Below are 12,908 nucleotides of genomic sequence, written 5' to 3' on the forward strand. Positions count from 1 at the left end.
CAAGTTTTTAGTTTTTTAAATAACACAGTTGCTTATAATACTTACAGTTTCAATCAATGTGCAGTAAATAGTAAATATAAATATATTATTAGTTATCACACGCAAAATTTAATATTAAATATCAAAGCAAAGCAATAAATAATTCATAGTGGCGAAATATTCAAATAAATAGCATTTGCCGCTAACCTAGCATTTTTATCTTTAAAAGTTTTCATAGTTTTGTCATTAACTATTAGAGAATACTTAGAGAGCAATAATGATAGAAATATCTTTGCTTGGAACAAAGCAAATTTGTTTCCTGAAAAAAAAAATTAACATTCAATAATAATTATTTAAAATATTAACTATATATTTAGATCATACCGATGCAGTTATGCCGACCAATCCCAAAAGGATGAAATGCTTCATGATGCGTAGAAGACGGGTCAAGGAATCGATCAGGATCAAACCGCTCTGGATTTGGAAAATATTCTTCGTCCATTAGAATGCCCCTGAGTGATCCTGCAACCAAAACTCCTTTTTCCACCGTCAAGCCAATAGATTCAATCGTGCATGTTTCATGACACTCTCGAAAGATCAATGGTCCGCCATTATGAAGTCGCATCACTTCTAAAATATTAGAAAAACATATTATTTGATTATTTATATTAATTATTTTTGCATACCATTCAATACACATTGCATGTAGGGCATGTTCTTTAAATTTTCATATGATACATCGCCATTTGCATCAATTGCATCCAGGATCTCCGAGCGCAGTTTGATTTGCACTTCGGGTGTCTTCGCCAGTTCGTAACATGCGTACGTCAGTAATGGCGTCGTTGATTTCAAACCACCGATAAAGAGGGCGCTCAAAACACCAATCATCTTTTCGATTTGTACCGTATCGTCTTTCGCACGGAAATCCATAAATTGTTGAGGGAATGTACCATCTAAGTAAGTGTGATTATTCAGAGTATATCTTAAAGACTTTCTCACTCTATCTTGCACACCTTGTGGAAACTCTGGTGCATTGCAAAACTGTAATAAACGAGGGCAATAATAACTCAAAATATCTATTAGTTTACTGCACAACGTCGGTTTAAAGATGGCAGTTTGCAATTCTTCGGTTTCTAATAATTCTTCAGGTGTTTGCGCTTCTCCCAGGAACAAAATCTGCGCGATACTGCATGCATAGTCATTTGCAAACTTGAAGAAATCTATTTCAGCATGATTAAAATCCATGTCCAAATTAATTATGCTTTGTTTCATGATTTTGTTAAATATCTTGGTATATTGTGACATTTTATTTGGAGCGAAGCAAGAATTTACACTTTTACGCCACTTGCACCATTCCTCACTTTTCATATTAAACAAATTCAAATTTTCCAGACTTTTCCCGTTGTGGTAACTTCCGCGATTACGAAAGTGCTGGAAATGCGTGAAAGCAATTTCCTTGAGAAGTTTCGGTGAAGCCACGAAGAGAATCGGCCGAGTTATGAGAAATGCACCCACGCACGGCCATTTTTTCTTGCGACACATCATGTACAATTGCATCATGTGGAAGGATACACGCCAATTGGTGAGGTAGGCCCATATATTCTGCTTACTCTGCGGGATGTTGAAATTGGACCAATATTTGAAGCTGCTTTGAATTTCCCAAAAAATCCATGCGATGATCACACAAATCACAATTAATACCACGATCATTTTGAACTTTTTAGACGTGAATAATATTTCGTTGAAGTTTCTGAACAGACTTCATGCACATGCAATAATAAAATAAGTTTGCGTGCGGGAAAACGATTATGCGCTGAGAATCAAGCGCGAATCGATTTATTAATAAAAATGTCACGAATCAGGGTATTCCCCGGGTTGTCTAGAACGAATTTGTCTAGAACTTTTTATGCTTATGTGATCAAAATATAGGCACGTAATTTTTAAATAAATACAGTTTAACAGAATAGTATACTACTAAACTAAACAAAATTGTGTAAAAATGAAGTGCATAATATTGCGCAATACAACTGACCTAATCAATTTGCTGTCAAATGCAACAACCTTGATTTCCAACTCAGAAGCGTTGATAGTGGTTAATAAGCAAAAAGGAAAACATTTCAATGACTCATTTCATAGTCTAAACACAAAATGCAGCTATTTACAATTATGTTATGTTGTTAATCGTTTGATTAATGTTATACGCTACCCAAGTTACCATTTTTGTGCTTTTTGTGTTTACAATTTGGGGAGAAATCAACCTCAGCAAATTAAATTAATTTCTGCGTAATTTAAAATGTATATTGGTATTCCCCTGTTTGTCTCAAAAGTATATTAGTCATAACCTCAAAATGATGACGTACGCGATATAAACTTAATACTTATTAATACATTTTGTAGATATTATCTTGTTTCTTGTTTTCGACCCATAATTAGTATAATATTACTAATAAAACATGACCAGCAGAGTAAAAATAAATTCTTTGTTTTTATTATTAAAATAAACATTTTAATGTAATGCATTCGTCAAGAAACCTTAAGTATAATAAGTATAGTTAGACAAAACGTGAGATATTAATCGTTAATCTCACAGAATTGATTCTTTGTTGTGAGTTGTCCACCTGTAAAACGCATTGCACAAACTAAACTTCATATTGAATCAAAATCATCAAACGTCTCTCCTGACTGTTTATACATTTTGATACATAGACAATGAGACCTAAACGTTTAAATTTAATTGTTAATAAACACACAGTGAAACGTTACTCGTTTCAATCGTTAAGTTTTCATTTCTTGCAAACTTTGCACCTAACTAATGTGCATAATCTTCATCTTGCAATTCGCCTTTCAATATATAAATGTATATAATTTCATATATTGTATATAATGATAATTAGATATATAGTAGATTTATCTATGTACATTTATTTACAATAGCTAGTTTTCTGTATTCTTCATTTAGTCGTAGGTATGCATTCAATCTCTAGGAAAATTAAGATCTATAAAATTCTACTAATATTTACATGCTTACCGCGTATAATATAAATATAAATGTGAAATAATTTAGTATCTTATGTTGCAACCTAATTCTTTGTCTCAAAACTTAAACTTACTCCTCCCAGTGCGATTATAATTCCATGTAAAATAAAACGTAAAGAAAATTCATCTTGCTCATCGCGTACCTCTGACATAACCTGTTTTCTGTCATAGTAGATGTGATTAATTTATTTTTGGTCTGTATTTTTATCCTTTGAGAAAATAGTACGTTACGTGTCCAGGTCATCTTCGCGTTGGCTAGAGAAGTACGAAACCAACCCACCGAATTCGCCATTTTCCTCTTCTTCTTGGTAGTTTTTAGGAGCGTCAGAATCACCAGCAAATTGTTGTTCTTGATAAGGTTGTGGTGGGACTGGTTGGTATGGCCCACCTCCCTCGGGATACTGAGGTGGATAATGGTAGTTGTACGGCGGGCGTTGATGCAACTGTGGTAACATTTGCGCATGTCGCGGTGGTAAACCTGCTGGTGGTGCGACTGTTGTAGGCGGGAAACGCACCATCGGTGGACGAACTATATACGCAGGTGGCGGTGGCGGCGTAGGGTCACTTTTGTTGCTCAGAGGTGATGCTGACGCGGGTGAAGTAAGCAATGGTGAGCTGCGTTCAGGTAACGGAGGTGCGCCGCCAACAGCTGGTGAGTTCTCCATTGGATGATGGAAGATGTGCGGTGGGACCAAAGGAGGTCTTATTGGTGGTGCGCCACTGCGGATAACAGGGTAGTGATTAGCAGCAGGTCGGAATGCGCCTGGGTGTAGACCTCTTGGTGGTAATACTAAAATTTTCATTAAAATGTAATTAATAATTTAATTTGATTAGAAAACTCATTAGATTGACTTACCTCCTGGTCCAGAAATAGCAAGAGAACCACCTGGGATATATGGATGCCCCGGAGGACGCGGTTCCGGGGGTCGATCAGGTCCAAAATTATGCGTGACACCTCCAACTGGATACGCTGGTTGACATGGTTGGTTTTGCAACATTCGAGTGATGACCGATGGTTTTGGTTGGCTTTGTGAAAATGGTTGTGGTGCGGAAGCAACACCCAACTTACCACCAACCATAGGTGGTATTTCAGGAGGAGCAGTTAATTTGCTATCCATTGGTGGTTTCTCCACAGGTTCTTTCGTTTCTGGAGATTTTGTATTAGCTGATATTTGTGGAAGTGGAGGAATTTGTCCTGGTCCTTGTCCTTGAGGTGACACTTGAGCTAAAGCAGCTGCTGCAGCGGCTTCCTTCTCCAGGGTTTTCTTCCCTTTACCGCGTCCACGTCGCTTTTTAGGTGTACCATCAGCGTTGAAACTCATCTCGGAATCATCTGATTTATCACCTGTAGATGGTGTGGGTAAATATGGTGGTGTAGGATTAACTTCCGGTGACATTAGCTGGGACTTTGGTTTCCTGCCTCGTTTCTTTGGAGTATCTGTACACATCATCGGAATTGGATGTTGCAGTGGTGGGGGTGTAGGTTGGAGTAAATGTTGCCGTGGTTGTGATGAGATCTGACCACTTTGATGATGTAGAGGTGAAAGTTGATGATGCATTGGTGGAATGGGTTGCAATTGCTCCGGATGCATTTGATGTAGTTGCGACATCATTTGGGGTGGCATGACCACTGGCATTGCTTGTATCACCGATGGTCCAGTCACGGGTACTCTTTCCTGTGGTACTGGAACTGCTGCAGGTGCTTGTGGTAATACATCCATCCTTCGTGCTTCCATTTCTTTCCTTCGTTTTTCCTTCTCCAACTGCGCAGCAACCAACTGCAGTTGTTTATTGGCGTATTCCTCCTCCTCCATCATCATGCCGATTTCTTTCTCGTCCATTGCCTCCAAATTCTTGTTAATTTGTTCAATTGTAGGTGTATCACCAGATTCAGCATCAGGTAGAGGAGGGAATAGTGCTTCTTCTTCTTCACCTTGAGCTCGCTTTATCCGCTTGATACCTCCTTTACCTTTTCCCTTTTTAGAACCTTTCTTCACCGCTGGAACTAAACCACCTATATTGGAATCATCGCTGGACCTATCCTCACGACCCTCTTCATCTTGAACATCATCTTCTTCCTCATTCAATACAAATTCATCCTCGCTCTCTTCATCTTTAACCTGGTTTCTTCTCCGTGCACTTTCCTCTTCACTATCCGTACCTAATGCATCGAGATAGTTTATTTTCTTGCCTCTGGTCCGTCGTTTGCCACCATCATCATCATCCACCCCACTAAACTTAATTTTCGGTTTCTTTTTCTTATAAACATCAGGATCTGAATCGTCGATGGTTTTCTTCTTCGATTTCTTCGGTTTTGATTGAGATATGTTTACTTGCTTTGGCTTAGCTGCACCGGTGCGCTTCTTCTTCCTACCCCAAGAGCGGTCGCTTTCCTCCTCGGACTCATCACTCTCCTCCCAGTCAGATCTCCCTCGTTTCCCACGTGGTTGATCGGAATCTTCAGAATCATCGTTGATGAATTCACGATCATACCGGCGAATTCTCGCTCGAGTAGATCTACGCACTGAACCACGACCCTTCTTCTTCCTACCAATAATACTGCTATTGCTGCTACTTTCATTATATTCGTCATCATCATCATCATCCTCACTGGAAGACCCTTTGAAATCTTCATCAGAATCTTCATCCTCCTCACTGCTAATATCCAGACTATTCAATCGCCGGTGTTTCTTCTTTCCAAGCACTTTCCTTACAGGTTTGATATCTTCTTCATCAGACTCATCATCTTCTTCATTCTTTTTCACTACAGGTTCAGTTTGTTCCTGCATATCAGCCTGCTCAATGGTCGCCATATCTTTTCCTCTAATTTGAGGTTCATTTTCTTTCTTCACTTCAATATCTTCCTGTGTAGCAGACTTGATAAGCTCATCATATTCTTTAAACTGATAACTATGCTCTTGTCGCCTCTGCCGCAGTTTATAAATAGGTTCATCACTATCAGAAGAACTCGAACCAGACTCACTGGATGACCCTGATTCTGATCCTGATTGTGAGGCTGAGTCACTAGAATCCGAAGAGGACTCATCTCCGGATATCCTAACTCTGGGTTTTCTAATACGCTCCTTCTTCACCTTCGCCGCGTCATTTTCAGTCTTCTCAGGTAATACATTCGCCAAGCTAATTCCAACGTAAGCCAATCGCTGTTTCCTCCTCAGTTCGACTTCTTTCTTACTCTGTACCTTATCAAATTCCACCAATTTATCTTGGAGTAATTTTACTAAACTGGTGTGTTGACATGGCGGACAATACCAGTCTCCTTCAGGAATAACCAATAGCGCAGGTCGTAGGCAGCTGCAATGCCAACCGGCATCACAACCATCACACAAGAGTATCCACTCTGGATGATCAGACTTATTACACTTTTGACAGTTTGTGTCATCTATTTCCTCTTGCTCTTCATCTTCTTTGCGCACTGTTCTTGCACGTTTCAATGGTTGGGGATCAGCGGCATTTTCCAAATCACTTTCTGGAGAAAATTCATGATCTGATTTCACTGTTTCTATATAATTCTCTTCCTCTTCCTCCTCTTCTTCCTCAACATGTGAATCCTCTGAACTAGAATCCGAACTGGTTCTCCAAGGGTTCTGCTCATCGAATTCTTTATGCTTGCGTTTCTTCTTTTTCTTCTTTAACTTTTTATCGTCCATTTCAGTGTCATTGGTGGTTTCATCTTCGGTGGGTATTGAATTACGTTTTCGTTTCTCGGCTTTGTAATCTTTATCTTACAATACCAGTCTCCTTCAGGAATAACCAATAGCGCAGGTCGTAGGCAGCTGCAATGCCAACCAGCATCACAACCATCACACAAGAGTATCCACTCTGGATGATCAGATTTATTACACTTTTGACAATTTGTGTCATCGATTTCTTCTTGTTCTTCATCTTCTTTGCGCACTGTTCTTGCACGTTTCAATGGTTGGGGATCAGCGGCATTTTCCAAATCACTTTCTGGAGAAAATTCATGATCTGATTTCACTGTTTCTATATAATTCTCTTCCTCTTCCTCCTCTTCTTCCTCAACATGTGAATCCTCTGAACTAGAATCCGAACTGGTTCTCCAAGGGTTCTGCTCATCGAATTCTTTATGCTTGCGTTTCTTCTTTTTCTTCTTTAACTTTTTATCGTCCATTTCAGTGTCGTTGGTGGTTTCATCTTCGGTGGGAATTGAATTACGTTTTCGTTTCTCGGCTTTGTAATCTTTATCTTCATCCTTTTTGTTTTTCCTTGATTGGGATTTCTTCATTTCGTCCAAAGCGATCTCCTCGAGTTTACGGCGTTCGGCTTCCTCCTTGATTTTGATTTGTGCAATTCGTCTGGATTGCCTTAAACCAGTGGGAAGTACCACACCCTCTTCGGGAATCTCCAACCCCATCATTAAACGTTTCCGTTTCTGCCTGGGTTTCTTCTCCGGTTTTTCAGCAGGTGACTCATCTTTCTTTTTCTCTTCATCGCTACTACTTATGTCTTTATTTTTAGCATCTTCAATACTCTTGCGTAGATCTTTATCGAAAGTTCGTTTTCCTCGAACCTTTCTACGTTTTCCACCAGCTTCCTCATCTTCTTCCTCTTTGGGAAGTTCTTCAATGGCACCACGCTTAAGTGATCTTCTCGCCAAGGCATGCACATGACTCAAATCAGGCGCTTCTCCAGTATAATCCAGAGTAAACGACTGCAAAGAAGCTTTTTTGGGTTCTTCACTTTTATCTTCAGATTCAGTTCTAGTTTCTGCTAAGAGATCTGTTTTTACTTCCTCGGAAACAGATTGCTTGTCAGTAAATTCACCGCGTTCTATTATCTCCCCATCCTTGGATTCTTCCAAATCCATTGGTTCCGAAACGTTGCCATCATCACACATCATACCATCACTGTGATCATCATCAGAACCAAGCAATGCGATGTTCTGCTTTTCACATGGACGTTCCACAAACTCTGCACCGACAGATAATTGTGGTCCGGGTTTAGGAACTTGAATCTCCAGCACGGAAGGCGCATTTGTTGCTTGACGAATTTTCACGATGTCTTCCTCTTCGCCTATTGGACAAATTTGCTTTTCGATAATACCAATTTCTTGCAAATTATTCTCATCCGGTGGTTTCTGCTTATTATACCCACTGGTTGACATTGATCCGATTTCTTGAATTATAACAGGTTCATCCATAGTGTCCTCTGTATTTTCTGGTGTCTTTGTAACTGAATTGTCTTCATTTTCCATGAGAAATGATTTCGCAACGCTTATTTCTTCAATCTGTTCTGCTGATTCATAGGTGGTAATTGGAGGTACTACTTCTGGTAGAATCGGAGGTTTGTTCATATATGATAGGTCCATAAGTGATTGGTGAATCAATTTAGGCATCTCCATAGGCAACGCAGGCATTGTTAATGCTGCAGGGGGAAAATATGATGGTTGGTGCCTGGAGAGATCCTCAGCATATTCGATTTCAGGATGTAATTTAGGAATATCTAGATCTGCTTTGGTTTGGATTCCAGGGCCTTTACTACAGCTTAAATCCAATAATTCTTCAGGATTTGCTTTATCTTCAATGATTGGCTCTTTGGATATTTCTTTTGAAGACTCTGTAATTATAGCTTCTTTTTTGTTTTGATCTTTGTATTCCGAGGGATTTTCTTTGATAATATATTCTTCAAGTGGCGCTGGTATGATGGAAGTATGCGTGGGTATTGTTTGCGATTGCTCTTCAATTGATTCATTTACTATATTATCCGGAGACAAATATTTAGCGCTTGTTGTAGTACGCACTTGTGTTTCTTTAGGCACTTCATTTATTAGTTTACTGATACTATGAGAAGGTGGCACTGGTACTTCAACCTCGATCTCTTCACGTATTAATTTGGTTGTATCAGCAGGTTTTTCTGATGTATCTACAATTGGAATATCTTTTGAAACTTTTTCGTTTACTGGGTCTGTTGAAGTGATGGTTGCAGTTACTTCACCGGTAATCATAGCATCATTTGTATGAAACTCTGTGTCCAGTGTAACCTCTTTTTGTGTTGAACATACTTCTGCTAGTGTTTCAACAGGTTCTTTGTCTTGGGTTGTATTGGTTTCTGAAACTTCTTTAGGAGCAATGTTAACTTCAGAAGTAATTGGTAATCCTTTCTCCAATTGATGTGAGTTATCTGTTTTCACTTCTGTTGTCTCTAAAACATCCTCCTTGTCATTGACGGGCACTTGCGATTGTTTATCATCTGGAATTATATTTTCTTCGGAAATAACCACCGGGACTTCAGCTTTTGATTTAATATCGTCAAGTGGTTCCGTGCTGACAGTTTCATCTGTTCGGATTAAAGAAACTTCAGATTTTTGTTCAGTGCGTTGTTCTTCTGTATGAGATAAACTTGTAACGACCGGAGTCGCAATAATTTCCTCCTCGGGCAACTGCGGCTCCTTTGAATCCTCAGTTGCTATCTGCATTGAATCATCTTCACCAACGGCTTTATCTTCTATATTATCATTCGGTGGTGTTAGCATAGGAGAATCTATTTCAGAACTATTTTCTACGCAAGCATTTGAAACTTTGTCTTGTTCCACTGCCGGGATCGTAGAATTTTCTTCAATATTATCGGTTTTTCTGGTAGGCAAATCCTCATTTGTTTCCACCAGTGAACTATCTTGTAACGGCTCTGCAACGTTTTTTCCTTTACTCGATTCTTCATCTTTATTGTCAGTTAATGGTTCAGCATCTAACGAAGGTGTAATGTTCACAGTTTCTGAAGGAAGATGGGAAACGTCATTATCTACAACTGAATTCGGACCTGTAATGTCCGTATCTGTCGACTCTATAGATTTCGATTCATTACTACCCTGAGAATCAACAAGAGGTAATGCAACTTGTACTTCAGTTTCTTCCTTCAATTTAGTTGTTTCAACTTCGGAAACAGCGTCCATTTCAATAGATTCAGAAATTTGATTTGTATCCTTTTCAATCTGAGGTTTCTCAGTAGTATTAACTGCTTCAGGTGTTTCAGAAACAGAAGATGAAGGTTCCACCGGTTTAATTGGACTATCAAGATTCGTTTCGGGAATTCTATTATCTACTTTTCCCTCGTCTATAGATTTAATCTTTTCTTCTTTAGTTTTCGATGATATACTATCAGTTTCATCAGTATTTAAAGTAGCATCCACTACAACTTCCGATTTTTCCTCTAAATTAACATTTTTTACATTTCCCTCCTCTCTACTTTCAATAACTTCTGATTCAACGATAGCATTTTCATTTGTTTTCGCTTCATTTGATTCCTTATCATTTACAGTAAGATTCTCAGGCGTAACATTAACCATCACCTGGTCAATCTTAGATTCTAACTTATCTACCGTATTTACAACTTTCGCAACAGATGTCGAATTCTCCACCGTTTCCTTCTCATTCACTTCCTGACGTGAAACAGCATTACAACTTGCAGAAGAATTAGCTCCAAATCCCATGGACGCCGAAGACTTCACCGGCGGCGGTGCTTTAAAACTAAACCCAGACCCAGGCCCAAAGAAAAATTTTGGTTTAACAACCACCTCCTCTTTGTTAATACTCTCAAACTTATCCACTAAACTCTTCACCGTCTGCTTATCCGCCTCATTCGTATCATTATCATTTGGTTTACCGATATCCCAGCGTGATGCCGCGTTTTTCGTCGGGGACTTATCCCTCCCATCAGTCTTCGAATCAATGATTGTCCCCAACTTAAAGCTATTCTTCGTGGGTGACCTAATACCCCCCTTCTCCGGAGAACTGTTGGCACCTTTCGTACAAGCAACCTCCTCCTTCTTCTCTTCATTACCAGTCTCACACTCCCGCCCACTGCCTTCACCATACACAAACATCACCTCCTCTTCAATGACATCCCCTACAATTGGATTCCCACACTTATTATCCCTACCAGCGCCTTTGCCGGTGACTAACATGAGTGGTTCCTCAATGGCTTCACCAACTTCATCGTCATCATCATCATCTTCATCATCCGCATGTTCTTCCTCTTCCTCCTCATCGATTTCTTCTTCTTCCAGCTCTTCATCATCGAAATCTTCTTCATCTTGCTGATAAGGCTTCTTTTTATTTCCTAATAATGTAGGCCTTGCTGTCCGGGGACGTTTCACAAGACTGGGTTCATCTAGGTCTTCATCCAACGGGCGTTTTAGATCAACATTAGTGATGCCAATATCAACGAATCCAGCACTTTCCACCGCTTTGCGATTAGATTGTATAAAATTATCACTCCAGATGTATTTCTCTTTAATTCCGCTTAACTCCGTCTTTTTATCTTCTTGCGGCGTGATTAAATCCGGCATTTTCGCGTGGATATCTTTACCTTCCATTTTGGTGACTTCATCATCTACTTCCTGTGTTAATTGAGGTGGTTTGTCATCATCTGAAGAGGACTTCTTTGAACTATTGGAGTCTTGTTGTCCTGTGTCCAACACTGTTTTGGTTTCTTCATTGTTGCTATTGCTGTCTTCATTGGTAACAGCATCAGTACTGGATGAATCTTGGTTGTCATTCAACTTGGAGATTAGTGTTACTAATCCTTCTCTATCCCTATTGAATAAAAATAATTATATTTTGTTTTAGATAAATTTTTAATTACTTACTTTGCAACTAAAGCCCATGTTTCTTCATCTGGATCTTCTTTGTACACTCTAAGCTGACAACTATCATCAATTTGATACCAATATGCATTGCCCAACTTATCTCTTCCAATTGGATGAGACCTCAGCTCCTTTGCAGTGATAAGATTGATCTTATTCTTGAAAGATGTGTTATTATCAAACTGCATTTCTAATAGTTCCTAAAATTAATTAATTTTTAGTTAATTTGTGATTATTGCATGTTTTAAAAAAACTTACTTTGAGAAGTCTTAATTTAACGGAGAGTCGAGACTTTTTATAGCCGAATCTTTCAATTTCCCAAGCATCCTGATTGCTGTAAGTGTGACAAATTTTCACAACTCCACGCTCCCATCGCTCGGCGGTGACGGATTTCTTCACTTTTCGCATCAACTTTATATGCAAGTCGATTAAAACCGGAGACACTGCAACCACCGCAAATACGCAAATATAAATTTGAGGTTAGTGTTGATTACTTTTGTTATTGTTTAACTTTGTTTATATTCTTTAACGCTTTCATAATGATTATTATATTGTGTGTTATTCTACGTATACAAAAATGAATTGGAGAATTAATAGAGGCATGTAACGTTTGTTTGTTTTTGTTTTGTTGTGATTTGTGATTGAAGGTTTGCTTGTCCTTGATCGCACGGCGCAACCGCGGGAGGAACATTGCTTACCTTCCTTCACGTTCTCCAGCATCTGCTGCAGGTCGACGAAATCGACCGCCTGAAGGCCGCACGCCGTGCCGAACTTTTCGAGGAAGGCGCAGACGACGGCGAAGTTGGGGTCCGCGTCGCAGGACGCTTCGTTTTCGGACGCCATTTGCGTCGTCCACCGCTAACCATTCGTGCTGGATGCACTCAGGGGATCGAAGACGCCCGCAAGTCGACAGAGACTCGTTGGTCGCTAAATGGATGCCGCCGGGCACGATTTTCACTACACTGCGGTCGACGAATGCTGCACGTACGCGAATTCCGGTGGTTTGTTCATAATATCGAATCGATGCGAGGATCACGGGCCACGGACGCGAAGAGCTGCGCTTGCAACAAGCCGTCGGCGAATGACGCGGGTTGTGACGGCGGCCGCTGAGCGTGGTACTGGCGCTGGCGAGCCAAAGTTGTTGTCATTTATCAACATAACCTCAGTGACCCCACATTAGGAAAAACAGTTTAGTGAAACTTTATTTGCTACCAAATCTGTGTGTACTAAATTTATTAATATGTACATTCGATGTTTCTTAAGAAAAATGTTT

At 39.6% G+C, this 12,908-nt stretch overlaps 2 protein-coding genes across 2 annotated transcripts; both read right to left on the reverse strand.

Moving 5' to 3' along the window:
- Nucleotides 1-4: 4 nt before the first annotated feature.
- On the reverse strand, nt 5-1,689 carry LOC135801440 (cytochrome P450 6a2-like). The gene is made up of 3 exons (XM_065314942.1): nt 666-1,689; nt 364-609; nt 5-298 (listed from the first exon to the last, which is right to left on the reverse strand). Exons 1-3 carry the CDS (start codon nt 1,687-1,689, stop codon nt 144-146), a joined length of 1,425 nt encoding a protein of 474 aa, XP_065171014.1. The 3' UTR covers nt 5-143.
- Nucleotides 1,690-2,445: 756 nt separating this feature from the next.
- On the reverse strand, nt 2,446-12,737 carry LOC135801446 (microtubule-associated protein futsch). Its single transcript, XM_065314948.1, has 6 exons — nt 12,334-12,737; nt 11,894-12,078; nt 11,639-11,835; nt 7,210-11,585; nt 3,872-6,751; nt 2,446-3,805 (listed from the first exon to the last, which is right to left on the reverse strand). The coding sequence occupies exons 1-6, from the start codon at nt 12,476-12,478 to the stop codon at nt 3,243-3,245; spliced, it is 8,346 nt and encodes a 2,781-aa protein (XP_065171020.1). The 5' UTR covers nt 12,479-12,737; the 3' UTR covers nt 2,446-3,242.
- Between the last annotated feature and the right edge of the window lie 171 nt (nt 12,738-12,908).

This window comes from Atheta coriaria, unplaced genomic scaffold (genome assembly GCF_025399875.1).
Source record: "Atheta coriaria isolate IRGN ID8LTWV9N9 unplaced genomic scaffold, Caltech_Dcor_3.1 hic_scaffold_10_pilon, whole genome shotgun sequence".
In the NCBI taxonomy this organism is placed as follows: Eukaryota; Metazoa; Arthropoda; class Insecta; order Coleoptera; family Staphylinidae; genus Dalotia; species Dalotia coriaria.